We start from the raw sequence: 15,837 nt of genomic DNA, 5'->3' as shown, positions 1-15,837 counted from the left end.
ATTCTGCTTCTATTGAAGGAATGGTACTCTGAATAGAATGGGAATATTTTGATGATACGTAACCTTACATAATTCACAGTAACTATTTAATATATCTTTGTTTCCAAAATTAGAATGGGATATTAGATTTAGATATGAATAGCATTATCCTTACAGTTTAAAGGTTTTTGTTTCTATCTAGACAAAGACTAAGTATGAAGTAATGTGTTGGGCTACTTTGATTTCATTATTACTAAAATTACACTAATGTCTTTAAGAGGCAATAATGATTGAACTCCATGAGATCCATTGTTCTTATATTGAATATTTTGTGTATTTTCATACAGCAAATAAGAATATGTGTTGAAGATTTTGATTTACTTAGTTGGCAATTAAAAACCTAAAAAAGAAAAAAATCTTCAATATCCAAATAAGAATGCTTAATAGAAGATGAAACTCAATAAAATTAGGTTTAAAATAACTGATTTATAACTTCTCGGCAAATGAGGTGAAACACTTTTAATTATAAGAATGAGAGGTATTTATTAAGTTTTTATTTCTGTTTCACATAATCCTCTCTCTCTAGCTTCTTTTCTTCCAGGAAATCATCTGGCTCTTCATGTCCTGTGCTGTCATGTCACATTGGTTTAGAACCAACAATATGAGACAGCCCAGTCACACATAAAAGAATGGAGTGCATGAAACCTAAATTTTATTGTAATGTGGACTTGGGTATACATTCAGTGGTTGATAACAACATTTCAGTTCACAACATCTAAAGAGTAATCAAAAGATAAATACAGATTTGAAATCCATACATGAATGAATCTCACTTTATTCTTGATCAGATTTGCAAATGAAGAACATATTCCTTACTATTAAATCTATCAACACAACTGCACATCATAGAATTGATGAAATCTCAATTCTGAGAAGACAGCCATTAAACTCATTGTTTAGAATACTTTTTATAATATCCTCCTCTGTTTAATACACTTCACTTAGTTGCTAAATACTTAGGTCAGTGTTATTATGAATTAAGATTTTTTTTCACTTGTTATAATGTCCTAATTAAATATTTCAGTAATTTAATGAGGGAGTTTAATTTATACTATTTCAAAACTAATTTAAGCAGAAATACAGATCAGCTTACTTGTATTTTGAAGTTATAACCTTCTCTTCACAAAGAGAATGATAAGCATTAACCTTTTTTTTTTTTTAAATCCTGTATTTCAGTGATAATATGCAAAATGCATACTGGGAACTAAAGAGAGAAATGTCTAATTTGCATCTGGTGACTCAAGTACAAGCTGAGCTACTAAGAAAGCTGAAAACCCCAACTGCAATCAAGAAAGGCAAGTCAGTGTTTGCCGGAAACCACTGATTCCAGCCAAACTGCTTGAAGAGCAAACAGCTATCGTATCTTATCGAAATCTCATCAAATGAGTTTGATAAGCCAGAGTATATGTAGTATATTCACAGCCACCCTTTCTCTGCTCTGGCTTCAGGCTTATACTGGTCAACTTCACACATAAAGGTGTTGCTGATGTGTGTTTTCTTCAGTACTGTATTCTTTTCCCCTTGTGGCTTTTTTCTCAGCCAAGTGTTGCTTATGTGTTTAAGGCTGAGGTGTTAAGTTTGCTCTAGTTGACCTTTTACCACAACTACTTCATATATTTAAAAAAAAAAAGACACTAAGACACCAAAAGCTATTTTTTATTTCAGTGCTACAGAATACACCAAAGACCTAGCTCTAAGTTATTTTTAAAAAGGTAACTCTGATCCATTTTTCATTTTTTGTAAACTGAGGTTTTTCCTTCCATAAAGGATAGGCTGTTTAGAATGGGGACTAGGTGCTATTCAGTTATCCCTTCCAACCAAGCAAAAATCTTTACCCCTCTGCTTTTCATATTTTACTGCTTGGCTGAGTCTAAACCTTTTGAGTTTTGTGTTAATTACTAGTGGCTACTTTGCCAAAGCTGTTTTTATGCCTCAGAGGAAAACCAGTGCATTTGTACCTTTTATTAACACTAGTGATAGTTCTATAAAGTTGTGTGATACAAATTTGAATGCCCTAAAATTTATTTTACAGGGATGAAATGTGACTTAATTTTTTTAAAAAAATCATCAATTTGGGAGTTCCCCGGTGACTCAGTAGGTTAAGGGTCTGGTGTCACTGCTATAGCTCTGATTACTGCTGTGGCATAGGTTGGATCTCTGGCCTGGGAACTTCTGTATGCCACAGGCGGGGCCAGAAAAAGAGAAAAACAATCATTAATTTAAAACTGTTAGTGCACCTCAGATTGTCCCTAAAGGACAGAAAATTATTTTATAAATAGTTCGCAGTAATGTTTACTGGGGGGAGAGTGTTGCACAGGGAATGGAAAGCTAAATCCAGAATTCTAGGGTTAGTTACTTATGAATCGGGCAAAACAGTAAGGTGCTTTGGCAGGCCCTAGCTTAATTTTTGGTTCATTTTGTGCTAAATTCTTTAGTGGCCTCAGAGTTATGTAAGAGACAACTTTAAGTTGACAGAAATGATTCAGTGAGTAATTTTTCTGTGAGTCTTCTGTGTGGCTCTTCTATACTAAATAGAACTTCCAAAAAATAATAAAGAAGAAACTCTCTTTCATTATTTGGAATGGCTCACTGTTGTGTCCCTTTTGAGCTGATGAATGATAAGTTCTTTGGTGCTTTGAACCTTTTCTAGCACATTCCCTATGACAGTGGCTGGCTCGTGCACTGCTCCTCACCACAAAATGCAATGCTCTATGGAGACAGAGATGAAGCTGGATCACCTTTTCTCTAGAGCTGCATGTCACCTTCTCCTACAAAAAAGGCAGTGAATATATTTTATGACGTGGTTCAGCTGCTGCTTACAGAGTTGAGCGTTAGTTGTACTTTGCATCCTGCTCGGGCTTAGAATGAATTGTTAGTCTTTTCCTGCACTGGCAGGTTGAGTGGAGAGGGGGAGGTGCACACTCCCATTGCGGTTGGTGGTGGCTTAACAACAGTCTGTCTTCTAAGCCATTACATGTCACTAAACATTTTTTTTTGCTTTTTTTACATTTTTATATTATATTGTGACCAGAATTTACATTTACATGTATGTGTTTTATAAGAAAGATTAACAAAACTCCTAAAACTCAAGGATACCTTTCTTAGTCTCCACTGACACATAAACATTCTAAAAGCCTTTTGTAGCCACATTAAGAGCCAAGAACAGGGACTTGCATTTTAACTTAATTGGTTTCCAACTTTTTAAAATAGATATTTCTTCATCTTCATTATGACACAGGCGGAAAAAGACTACTGTGTCCATTTTGCAGATGAAAGAAGGGACGCCCAGAGCAAGTGAGTGTCCCCGTGTCAGTAAACAGCCAGGAGAATTAGACCCAAGATCACCTGTCACCTGTGTGCAAGCCACAGTACCCGCAGTGCTCACACTCACTTGGAAGTGTTCATTCTATTTCTAGTTCTAGACTCAACCCAATTAATGAAGTGTTTGCTACTTTCTGACCATAAATGCTGTGTCAACTGATGTCTTGCCTGTGCTTTCTTTTCAGCTGGCACCCCAGCAGCATACACAGAAGACCTCGGGAAAGAGAGCACAAAACTGCACTTGACAAATCTCACTGCAGCGTACAGAAGACAGCCTCCTCTCTCACCAAACAGCAGAGCCCTTTGTCAGGCCACACCTTCCCCTTTACCAGGAGACACAAAGGTTTTATCAGAGAGAGCCATTCTCCAGTCATGGACAGATAATGAGCAAACCATTCTTCATGACAGTACAGACTTTCAGGAACACAACTCTTACGGCAGAAATTCTCTGGAAGATAATTCTTGGGTATTCCCAAGCCCTCCTAAATCAAGTGAGACACCATTTGGGGAAGCTAAAAATAAAACTTTGCCTTTACCCAACCTGCCACCACTGCATTACTTGGATCAACGTAATCAAAACTGCCAGTATAAAAGTTAATTCTGAAGAGGGTCACGGTTTGGTCCTGAGGTTGCCATTATCTCTGTGGTTTTCTTAAGAAATCATTAACAAACTGAAAGCAGATTCTCATTCAACTTTTGCAGAGTTCTTCAGTATTTACATTTGTACATAATGTACCATATTATGTAGTTGATTTTTCAGTGTGAAAGAATACCCTCTGGCTCCATATTCTGGCTCCGAATCAGATGATATATGCTGCTAATAATAAATTAATAAAATGTTTCAAAATGACAGTTCTACCTTTGATGATAATTATAAATTTCTGCCTCACACGAGGAAGGGAAATGAAAGTTTTCAGACATGGTTTTTACAAAGCATGTGAAATGCCTGAATATCCATTTATGAAAATAAAGGAGACCATTATATCAGAAAAATCATATAAGTTTCTTTAAGCTGCATAAAGAAATGGCAATGTGAATAGGTTATATTTCTGTTAACTTTATAATGTATACAAATTTGAAAATTATAGTGCAACAACAGTGTCTGGGTTACTCCATCTTTATGTGCTATTGTGTCTAAGTTTGAGACTTAAATTTTTTTAATCACAATGTTGTTAAAAATTTGAAGTTGCAATTTGAATTTTAAGACTTGAAATAACTTAATCATTGAAACCAACTCTGTCCCAGTACATCCCTCAAGTCCTAATTGAAAAAGAGCGATCAAATGGTTGAAAAACCACCCGTGTGAATGAACTATTATACCTATAGGTTATGCAGTTAGAAGTAGGAACAGCATCACAAAGGTCTCAGTCTAATCTGTCTCTTCAGTACTCTTTAATGAAAATCTAAATGTGTAACTATATATAAAGTCATTTTCTTCAGAAGGTCTATACCCACTTGTTAAACTGGTTAGACTTTGTTTTGAAATGTAATGATTTACTTATTGAGAAAGGAATTTTTTTTAACTGGCTTTTTACTAATCGGATTAGAAATTCTAGAAACTAAATTCTGTGCAGTATTGATATATGATAAAGTACAATCATGAAATGTCCCCAAATCCTTTGATTCTAAGTGGCCTATCATTTATAAACAAGTAAAGTGAAAACAAGGGTGGCTTCACATGCTCATTTCTCTCTTCTTTTGGGGGGCGTATTATTAGTAATGTTTCTCAGTTCCTTCATCTTTTGCCCGAGATGAAGGGTTCCATGCAGAAGGCCCTTATCCTTTTTGATGGAGTTTCAAACACCTTGGACTCAAAAGAGTATTTCAGATCTCTGTATTAACTGAACATCATACATATATAAACTGTTCACTGTTCACCAGATATTTTTGTCTTTCTATTATCTTACTCACTTATTCAAGCTTGTCTGTGATTAATGGAGTTGGTGTCAGATGCTGGAATTTATTCTGACCAATGAACACAGCTGACTCAGGGGACTGCCATCTCCTGCCAAGTAATAGAACAAAACCCAATATGCGTAAAACACATAGGAGACTCCAGGCTTTAGCTGAAGGAAGCAACTACCTGTGTAATAATAAAGCAGCAGAAACTACTGCTTGTGTGGCTGCATAGGCTGTATATGATAATCTAATCTCTAATGTAGCTTACTGGTTTGCCTTTTATAAAACCAAGATTGGAAATTTTCCTTTGTAAAGAAAATAGGTCATATGACATAACAGCTTGATTAATGTTTTGAACAATGCCAAGACATTGTTTAATTAAAATAAATTATTTTTGCTTGAAATCGAAGTGGATGTGAAATATTGTACTTGCCTAAATATTCCAAGGTGTCACATACTAATTAGTTAATTTGATTCATCTAACAGACATTTGTCTTGTTAAACCAACTTCTAAATGGAGACAATGCTTTTGGATCTCAACAATAAGGCAGTCTTCAAACTGATATGCCAGAGAAGTCAGTGGTTCATGTTCTTGACAGTTTAAAGTGCTAAACAAGTGATGGAAAACTCTTTTATTTAGGAAAGATTAACCAAAAGAATTTTCCCAATCAAAAATTTGTAAATGTACACTTTGTGGTCATCTCTGTTATTGGTAAGATTCAAAGTGATGTGAGAGAATGGCCTGGCTGTAGCTTATAATCTATTAAAATGGAAAATTGTGTTGACTTTTTTTTCACACTAGCTGAAATTTGCTCCAAAGAGCTTCCCGTGAAAATTTCTTTATAATCTTCAAATTTTATAAGGAGAACCCAATTCGGCACATAACACGAATGAAGAGACAGACAACAAAAGCCTCTTGATTCCCCAAGAGCTAAAAGAGAAGTTTACACCTCAAAGAGAAAACAGAGGTTCTGCCAAAATGGAACCTAATTCAAGTAGAGCAAAGACAACCCATGGGAAACAGGAGAAAACCTAGATTCAGACTTAAAGCACTAAAGGTCTAAACCATGTGAAAACAGTGACCTCATCCAGAAAAGCTATCTGGAGAAGGTAGCAAGATTATGGATGGTCACTTAACAACAAAGTATCAGCAGGGGCGTGCGTAAGGGTGCAGGGCACTGGTCAGAGGAGGGCCCAGCAGGCAGGCCCAGGTAGTGTGAAAGTATGAGCGTATTTTTATACTATATAACCTAGTATGTCTAGCACTGTGAGGAAGTGGCATCTACCTAAGTGAATTTTCCACATAAAACTAAGCTGGTCCGTCTGATTCAAATTAAAATGACAAAACAGCCCTAGATTGTATGTTTTACTAGCTTTTTAACCACTTTCTTTGCTTATGGCAGTAAAAACCAATTCCTATGCTCTAGGAAAGGCCAGTAGCAAAAGGCCAACAGGAATGCTGACTTCACCTTCATGCTATCTGGTCTCTGGGGTGCTGCATTTGTGTTGCTTTGGTCTGCTCCCATTGTCTTCTCCTTTCAATCTGTGTACCTGGAATATGTGGCCTCTTTAGGTTTCAAAAAAGAATAAAATAATTCTTTGAGTGGTCCACTTGAAAGTGTTGAACTTGAACATATATTTAGGGTCCTATTTGCTTTTAGATCTTAGGTTTATTTCATAGGATTAAGGCCACAGTTAAATCTTGTCCTAGTAGGTAGGGATTTCTATTTGCAATTTTAATGAGCTATGTAAATATATATAAATTTCACTTACCTGGAAACTAGTTGCAATGGCTATAGTGAAGTGTTAACAACTCATAGGAGGAAAAAAAAAAAAGCAACTTTTAATATAAAAGCTTAACCTGGGACCAAATTACCACATTGGGACAGAAATTTTTTACACTAGTTCTTGAGACCATTACTATGTACCAAAACAGTCATTCATACTTATAAAGAAGACTTTTAAAAGGATATAGATAAACAGTTTAAAATACTTCTGGTAGCCAAATTAACAGGTAAAGGAATGTAATGATACTTCTTTTTGCTTTTTAGGGCCACATGCACGGTATATGGAAGCTCCCAGGCTAGGGTCGAATCAGAGCTACAGCTGCTGGCTTACAACACAGCCACAGCAACTCGGCATCTGAGCCATGCCTGTGACCTACACCACAGCTCGCAACAGTGCCGGATCCTTAACCCACTGAGCGAGGCCAGAGATCGAGCAAGCATCCTCATGGATACTAGTTAGGTTCATTTCCACTGAGCCACGACAGGAACTCCAGGAATATAATAATCCATTTTAGGAAAATTTCCATTAAAGACATAAGTAAAACTAATTCATCTATATTTCCAAATAAGCCTTCATTACTAATGATAACCATAAAGGAGTTTCTGCTGTGGCTCAGCAGGTTAAGGACCTGACTCTCCCTGAGGATGTGGGTTTGATCCCTGGCCTTGCTCAGTGGGTTAAGGTTCTGTAGGTCATAAATGCAGCTCGGATCTGGTGTTGCTGCGGCTGTGGCATAGGCCTCAGCTGCAGTTCTGATTCAACCCCTAGTCCAGGAACTTCCACATGCTGCAGATGTGGCCATTAAAAATACTATACTCATACTACTACTGATAATAACTACAAAGAGCACTTACCATGTGCAAGGCACTGTCCTACCTACTCTACTTACCTGCAATACTTGGTTAATACTCATGGTAACTATGAGACATATCCACAGTTGCTTAACTAATAAATGGTAGATTCATAACCATTACGCTATACTGCCAAGTTACTACACCTCTGAAGGCTGTCCATTCCTGCTTTGCTTTAGTAAATGCTGGCCACATGAGGAGAGTAAGGTAAGAGTCATGTGGAAACCTAAGAAATCAGCTGTCACTGTTACAGAACCACAGCTGTGCAAAAGTTAATGAAAAATCCATAATGACCAAGCAGACCACATCCCATTTCACTACTTACTCCTATCCTATTTAATAAACTTAACTTTGAAGTTTACAAGAACTTTATTTCAGATAAAATTATTTCCGTAATTAAGGGTAAAGCAAACACTTCCTTAAGTCCATTATTTCAGGTGACTGTGATTTCCATGGATATTAGGGTTCCTGAGTATCATTTGACTTCGCCTACATGCTTGTGGGAAGCTTCTGTAGTCTTTTCTTGGTAGGAATCCCAGTTTTTCTGAATTCTTCCCTTTCCTTCAGATATTCCATTTTGCATTCTTCATAAAAGGCTGGATCATTATAGCTATAAGAAAGAAACAAAAAACTTTTAAAGTGAATTACTTTGCAAGCATATAATATAAGCTCCCTTTCACAATACATTCAGACATCCAGTTCATCAGACACAATCTTTAGTAGCAGATTTTTAATAATGGTCAAATTTGTTGTAAACATTCAGCTACCAAATTAAAGGGAGAAAAAAAAAAAAAAAAGACCTAATAGGTTTTTTTTTCTGAATAGCCAGGAGAGAGAAACAGGAAGCTCGGCACCATCCTCAGGAGTCCAAGATGTCAGAGAAGACAAGGCCTGTGTCACAGTGATGCATATGGGTGGGAGACAGAGGCGTGGCCCAGCGCACCATGGAAACGAGGGAGCAGCAGGAGAAGGACACTGTCCAGGGATATTTGAACCACATTCTGAAGGACCAACAAAAATGCACATAGAAGGCACATGTGGAAAAGCCCACAGATGAGGAAACAATGACGGGCGAAGAGCTATATGTACACTTGTACCAGCATAGCAGTTTCTCAACAGAAGAAGGGGCTGAGGTGAAGCCAGAATGGCAGAGGCCCGGTCATGATGATCCATTCATGCCCCTCTAATAAGTCAGATCTATCCGAATGGGCACTATTAATATGACAGCTGTGAGATCAATTCTGTGTCTTGAATAAGTCTGACAACTTGTGGCAAAAGGCCAGCAAGGTGAGAGCAGTGTCCAATAAATAAACCAGGACCATAACCCAGACAAGATGCAAAGAAGGCCTGAGCACAGGGAGGCACATCCTGATGAGAAGGGTGAAATCGCTCTGGGGGGTAACTCAGGAGATGAAATGAACAATTAGGAGCCCAGGAAGATTCTGGATTCTAGATGAGTGAAATTTACAAAGACACAGGATGCAAGAGTCAAAGGGCCAAGTCCAGTATGGGGCCTGAAGAAGAATGCCAAGAAATGAATCCACGATTGACAGGAAGGAGCTGGATTCCGTGGATGTAAACTGAACTTTGTCATATTTGACAATGAGGAGAAGATCTGGCAGACCGACATGAAGGAAGAGGAGAGGAAGAAAAGGTCCAGAAGAGAAAGATAGAGATGTTGAGGGAAGAGAAAAGAGTGTAATGAGGGAAGCCAGGTTGAAGAGCATCTTAGGGGTTTCCAGAGAGGTCGAGTTTAGAAAGGATGGGGAGGATACCTACTAGAAGCTTTAGGAAGAGCAGCTTACACGGGGGTGAGGGCAGAAGTCAGACTGCAGTTTACCGAGGAACAAATGAGGATGAGACGGGGGACATAAGAGAACACAAACCATCAGTGTTTCAAGAGGTCACTGAAGAGATGAGAGGGTAGGAGCGCGTCCATGGGATGGCAACAGTAAATACAGCAGAGCATCTCTTAGCATATGTTGAGAATGAAGGTCAAATAACACATTCTCTGGGAACAGCCCTCTGTTCAATTTCAGCAAATGTCAGTCATGGCCTGCTGCCTTGCCTGCTTCCCACCTAAGTGGAGGCCTCCCCTCTGCGTTCCCAGCCATCTCCCAGGATGGGCCAGAACCTATCATTTTTACCTTCCTATCTCCATGGGGCAAGAGAAGGAAGGACATTCAAATGATTATGATGCAGATAACAACAGTCAATAAATAACAAATACAAACTGAAAAACAGAGCTGACATTTACTGGGCACCCTGTGCTGGGGCGATGTGTGCATATGGGGGCCTCCAGGTATCCTGCAGCAAGTGTCGTGGAGGTGGTGCTGTGCTCTGGGGGACCCAGAGGACACGAGCCTGGCCGCCCTCCTGGCCACATTCCTGGGCCCTTTGCCCCAGGGCTGCCCACCCCAACCAAGAGGCATAGCTGATGATGATGACTGGCACCAGCTGAATAGCTTCTAGTCAACAAACATCTCTTGGAAGCTCCAGGGATCAAAACTCGTACTTCTCCAGTTAAGTGCTTAGTGCAGGTCCGGGCTCATAAAAAAGAGCAGCTGTTAGAATTGTTTTTAATCTCTTATTTACTGGAGAAAAGATATGTGGATTTAGAATATGTTTTCTCATGTATAAATGCGGGGATTAGTTTAAATAATCTCTAAGGTCTTCCAAGCCAGTATTCTAAAATTGTCTGTAAACTTAACATGTACATTATTCCTCATCAAAAAAGAAAACAAATATAAGATTCAGATAGTTACAACTTTCTTTTTACCTAACTGCCTAACAAGTGTCAAACCATCCTGATATAGATGGTTCGCAGGCCAGGGGAGGAGAACACGGAACGAAGAAGGGCCTTCCAAACGTGAGGTCTTACTGACGACTACCAACTAACTACTCGCTGAAGGACCACACTCTGCAATACCAACAACGTGGGTAATACAATGAGTGAGGAAATGAGCAGAGAGCACCTGCATTCAATAAAACATCAGTGAACCTTATATATAAGAAGCACTTTTATGTTTTGGCTGTGCTTGTGGTACACACAGGTTCCCAGGCCAGGCACCAAACCCGCACCATAATAGTGACCTCAGCCACAGCAGTGACAACACTGGATCCTTAACCCACTGAGCCACCAGGGAAGTCCAGACCTAGAATTTTAATCAGATAAAATGCTGACAAATACGTGTAAACTGAAAAGACCCTTCGTGAATATGTGAGATTGCCTTTTTTTTTTTTAGAACAATCTTTGACAAATTACAGTTTTAGACTTAGCAACAGTATGATGAATTTGGTGGGGGAAGAAGTACAGAATATATTACATGTAATGAGTTAAATACTATGCTCTTACCTAGAACACCTCTCTCTCTCTCTCTCTCTCTCTCTCACACACACACACACACCAGCAGCAGCAGCAGCAGCAAAAACACTAAGGTAACTACTTACTAAGCAGTTAGACAGTCTTTCAATGCAGAATTTTCTTTCCGGCATTTTACTACCATAAGGATTCCAGAGTCCTTGCAACATTTAGTGAAATCTGAAATTAAAAATTTGGAAGAAAAAAATGACCTCGAATTACATCAATATAATTTCCAACAGCTCTAAAACATTCATTCAACATCTATTACCTAGATACTAGATCTGTGCTTATTTCATAGTACATAATATGTACTGTGCGAGGCACATAGTAAGTACATGGTCCACAAAAAACACACACATGAATCAAAGGCAGAATAAAAGTCACTGACTTTGTAGATCTGAAAGGAGGGAAGAGGGGACCTCTGAGATAAAGAGTGAGGTTGCTTTACAGGGACATGCAGATTTCTCATTCAGATATACTTCATTTTATTGCACTTTGAAGATACTGCGTTTTTACAAATTGTTGGTGTATGGCAACCCTCTGTCAAGCAAGTCTGTTGGCACCATTTTTCCAAAAGCATTGCTCACTTCATGTTTCTGTGTCCCTTAACCCACTGTGCCACAGCAGGAACTCCCGTGTCGTATTTTGGTAATTCTTCCATATGTCGAACTTTTTCAGTATTATATTTGTTACGGTAATCTGTGATCAACAATCTTTGCTGTTACTATTTTAACTGCAGACATGGAGAAAATAGAAAAAGAACTAGAATGAGAAGTGGTGCCTGAAGACAGGAATGAATTGCTGCCATCTCATGATAAAACTTGAACAGATAAGAAGTTCTTCTTATGGATGACAAAAGAGAGTGGTCAGGTGGAATTTTTTCTCGTGAAGATGCTGTGAAGCTTGCTGAAATGACCACAAAGGATTTAGGATAAACTTAGTTGAGAGTTTGAAAGGGTTGACTCCAACTTTGAAAGGAGTTCTACAATGGGTAAAATGCTATCAAAAAGTATTGCATCCTATAGAGAAAAGGTTACCGAAAGGAAGAGTCAATGGATGAGACAAACTTCGCTGTTGTTCTAGTTTAAGAAATTCTCCCCAGTCTTCAGCAACCAACACCCTGATCAGTCAGCAGCCATCAGCATCGAAGCAAGACCCTCCACCAGCAAAAATATTATGACTGGCTGAAGGCTCAGGTGACAGTCAGCATTTTTATGAATAAAGTTTTGTGGGGGTTGTCTTTTCAGGGCCTCGCCCACAGTATATGGAGATTCCTGGGCTAGGGGTCCAATCAGAGCTGTAGCCTCTGGCCTACACCACAGCCATGGCAACACTAGATCCGAGCTACATCTGCGACCTACACGACAGCTCATAGCAAAGCCAGACCCTTAACCCACTGAGTGAGACCAGGGATCAAACCTGCGTCCTCATGGATGCTAGTCAGATTCATTTCCACTGAGCCAGGATGGGAACGCCAATAAAGTATTTTTAATTAAGGTATGCACATTGTTTTTTTAGACAATGCTACCACTGGACCCTTAACAGACTACAATAAAGTATGAACATAATTTTTACATGCACTTGGAAACCAAAGAATTTGGGTGACTCGCTTTTTGTGATATTCACTGTGTTGTGATGGTTTGGAACCAAACCTGCAATATCTCCAAGGTTTGCACATAGAGAAAAAAGAGTATATTCTCAAAAAAAAAAAAAAAAAAAAAAAAAAGAGTAGGAAGAGTGAAAGGGGAGTTGCGTCCAGACAAAAACTTTTGGAGTCCAGTTTCCATATGTCTTCTGATGGCATCAAGGCATCACCTTTCTTTAAGACAACCCTGCCATGGTCCTTAACTTCTGATGACAGAGCTCCCATTCTATTCCTGAGTCTACTCTTAAATGGCCCAGAAAATTCAAATGGCTTTCTATCACATTTCCATTCTGGTAGTTTGCCTATTAAACTGCACTGGCCCCCTTGGCATCCTGCTTTCTCAGGACCACCAACCCAGAGCAGCCTTGCTGCTCTGCTATGTCTGCTCTGGGTCAAGCCAGGGCCCGCAGCCCTTGCTCGGGACGGTGTGCATGGCCCCATCCTCTAGCAGCTTCTCTCCTCCACGATTCTGGTCCTTCCTTCTCTAGTCTAGTCCCATCTGCTGTATGTAGCCAACCATTTCCATGTCAGACGTTAAAACACGTCGTCATCACAAAACAGCTACGGGACAGCTTTTCCAACTCCTCTGGTTCAAAATTACCAGGATTCCCTTCTTTTCCTGAGCTATATGCTACCCTTTCAGTGACTAAGGAACCTCATTTATAACGATTTGAAAGCAAGCAGGTAATTTTCAGAGTCTCCATGAAGACACACTGTATGTAAGAAAAGTAGTTTCAAACCACAGGCAAAATGAAAAGGATTGAGATGTGTAAATGCATGAGACACTTGTCAGAGGGGCTGTGCAGGGACAGGGAGAAAGCTTCACTTAGAGGCCTCGGTCTCATCACTTCCACCACATGCTCCTTTATTTAGCAACAGAAGTCCCCGTTCTCTGAGACAGGAGCTGGGCAGCGGGTGGGGCCAGATCAGAGCAAGGGGACTTCCTCTGTGTCCTAATGAGAACTCCCCACAACCCAACAAGGCAGGGCAGACTTATAATCAGCCTGCTGTCATGGGAGATGCTGAGGGGAGGCTGCGAGACTATGGAAAGTCTACTATGTTCCCCTGTGGTGGTGCAGCAGCAACGAACTTGACTAGTATACATGAGGACATGGTTTGACCCTTGGCCTCGCTCAGTGGGTTAAGGGTCTGGCTTTGCCATGTGCTGTGGTGGAGGTCACAGATGCAGCTCGGATCCTGCATTGCTGTGGCTGTGGCGTAGGCTAGCAGCTGCAGCTCTGATTCAACCCCTAGCCTGGGAGCTTACATATGCCACGGGCACAGCCCTAAAAAGACAGAAGATAAAAAAGAGAAAGTCCATTAACTCCCACTCTGGAAGGCTGCTAGCATGCCTTTACGTTAACTATTCTACTGACAGTATGATGGACATTAAGAGCTGCCTTTCTAGAGGCAAGAAGTATGATCCTAGATGGAATCTGAGACATGAGCAGTCCTCAAAGGGATGGGGCCATGGGCCGCAGCCTCAGGGTAACTCAGAGCCCTGTACCAGCTCACTGAGATAACATCTAAATGAATGAAGACTGTTAGCATCACGGATTTTACCTCGTGAAAATATGCAAGTTGACCAAACCCCAGGCCTCTTCTGGAAAACACAAATATGATGGCAATTTATTACCAAGAGTAGTTTCTGAATTTAACAAACCCAGTAGTTTTCCATATGAGGAATTCACAACAGAATGCTCAGGCACTGAATTATTTTAAGATCTGTTTTCCCTAATAGGACTGAAAATGTCCTTAGTAGGATTGATTCCAGGTAGCATTTACGTGTTCTGGTGACAATAAAGGCACAGCCTATGTATTTTCACACTTGTCCAAATCTCTTCAGGAATAACTGTGACTGGCCTGAAGCCTCAAGCTGTTTGTAAGGTTTTTGTCACTTGTTTAGCAACAAGGTTTTAATGAGGATCCTTCTTTCATATCACATTAGCGTATACTCACATTATGGTGACGTTGCTAATACAGCTGATTTCTGCAATGGTATTCTGAAACAAGCCCAATTTAACTCACTTCTGTCTCTCAATGTTACATTAAATGTTAAAAGAGCTTGTACGCCTGTATGTAAATAATTTGATCACCACTGAAAACTATGAAAATAAACTTTCTTTCACTTAAGTATATCTTAAAGTAATGCAAATAAATATCAATAAGCAGTGAGAGGAGAGAAATTAAAAGCTACCCCAAACTTTAAAGGTAGCATTTAAGACATTCTTTTAGGTATCAAGAACATGAAGTTCTCTCTTTTGTAAACCCTCATTTCTCTGAAAGAAACTATTTGATATAATAAACTATTGGTAAAAACATCCTTTGGGCATAACACTTGGATCAAGTAAATCTAGGAAAATGGAAAGAGATAAAGTCTTCTATCTTTAGCGTAAGATAAGAGGCAAAATAACCATGTTGCAATTAAGTACAAGTAGTCTATATAACTTCCAGTTTATATAAGAACAAACTTGAAGATCCCATGTGGCGCAGTGGGATAAGAATCCGACTGCAGTGGCTCAGGTCACTGCAGAAGCATGGGTTTGATCCCTGGCCCAGTGCAGTGGGGTAAGGGATCTGGCATTGCCGCAGCTACTGCATTTAAAAACAAACAAGTAAACTTCTTGGGAACCTCTGTATAAAAGCAGTAAGAGAAAAGAGGTAGTTTAAACTGCTTTTCACTCATTTAATTTATGGAATTTTCTAATGTATTTTAATATTTAAATAATCTCCAATAATAGGGCTTCCAGATTAAAAGCCAAGATGAAGTAACAACTGTGCGTGGGAGCAGAACCACTGGGCACTTGACCTTTTACACTTTTCATTCAGTCAGTTTCAAGCAACATATTATTTTGCAAACACAGTCATCCAGTTAGAACTAAAGCATTCAGTGAGAGATGACAATTTAAAAACATACCAAATTAAAAGAA

At 39.3% G+C, this 15,837-nt stretch overlaps 2 protein-coding genes across 10 annotated transcripts in view; one reads left to right on the top strand and one right to left on the bottom strand.

Annotated features, from left to right (window-relative positions):
* Positions 1-6,045, top strand: part of AZI2 (5-azacytidine induced 2) — a 28,053-nt gene extending 22,008 nt beyond the window's left edge. For 3 of the 5 annotated variants that reach the window (XM_047769316.1, XM_047769312.1, XM_047769308.1), the window contains exons 7-8: positions 1,216-1,334; positions 3,546-6,045. In XM_047769316.1, coding sequence (XP_047625272.1) covers positions 1,216-1,334; positions 3,546-3,958 — 532 coding nt within the window. In that variant the 3' untranslated portion in view covers positions 3,959-6,045. Of the gene's footprint in view, positions 1-1,215; positions 1,517-3,545 lie in introns of all 5 variants that reach the window. The other 2 variants (XR_007133370.1, XM_047769321.1) reach the window with 2 other exon arrangements.
* A 2,203-nt stretch (positions 6,046-8,248) lies between these two features.
* CMC1 (C-X9-C motif containing 1) overlaps positions 8,249-15,837 on the bottom strand; it is a 71,556-nt gene continuing 63,967 nt past the window's right edge. For all 5 annotated transcript variants that reach the window (XM_047769288.1, XM_047769289.1, XM_047769293.1 and 2 more), the window contains 2 exons: positions 11,349-11,439; positions 8,249-8,508 (listed from right to left, as the gene is read on the bottom strand). In XM_047769288.1, coding sequence (XP_047625244.1) covers positions 8,388-8,508; positions 11,349-11,439 — 212 coding nt within the window. In that variant the 3' untranslated portion in view covers positions 8,249-8,387. The remainder of the gene's footprint in view (positions 8,509-11,348; positions 11,440-15,837) is intronic.

This window comes from Phacochoerus africanus, chromosome 1 (assembly GCF_016906955.1).
Source record: "Phacochoerus africanus isolate WHEZ1 chromosome 1, ROS_Pafr_v1, whole genome shotgun sequence".
Lineage (NCBI taxonomy): Eukaryota > Metazoa > Chordata > Mammalia > Artiodactyla > Suidae > Phacochoerus > Phacochoerus africanus.
This window is presented reverse-complemented; position numbering and strand designations above follow the sequence as displayed.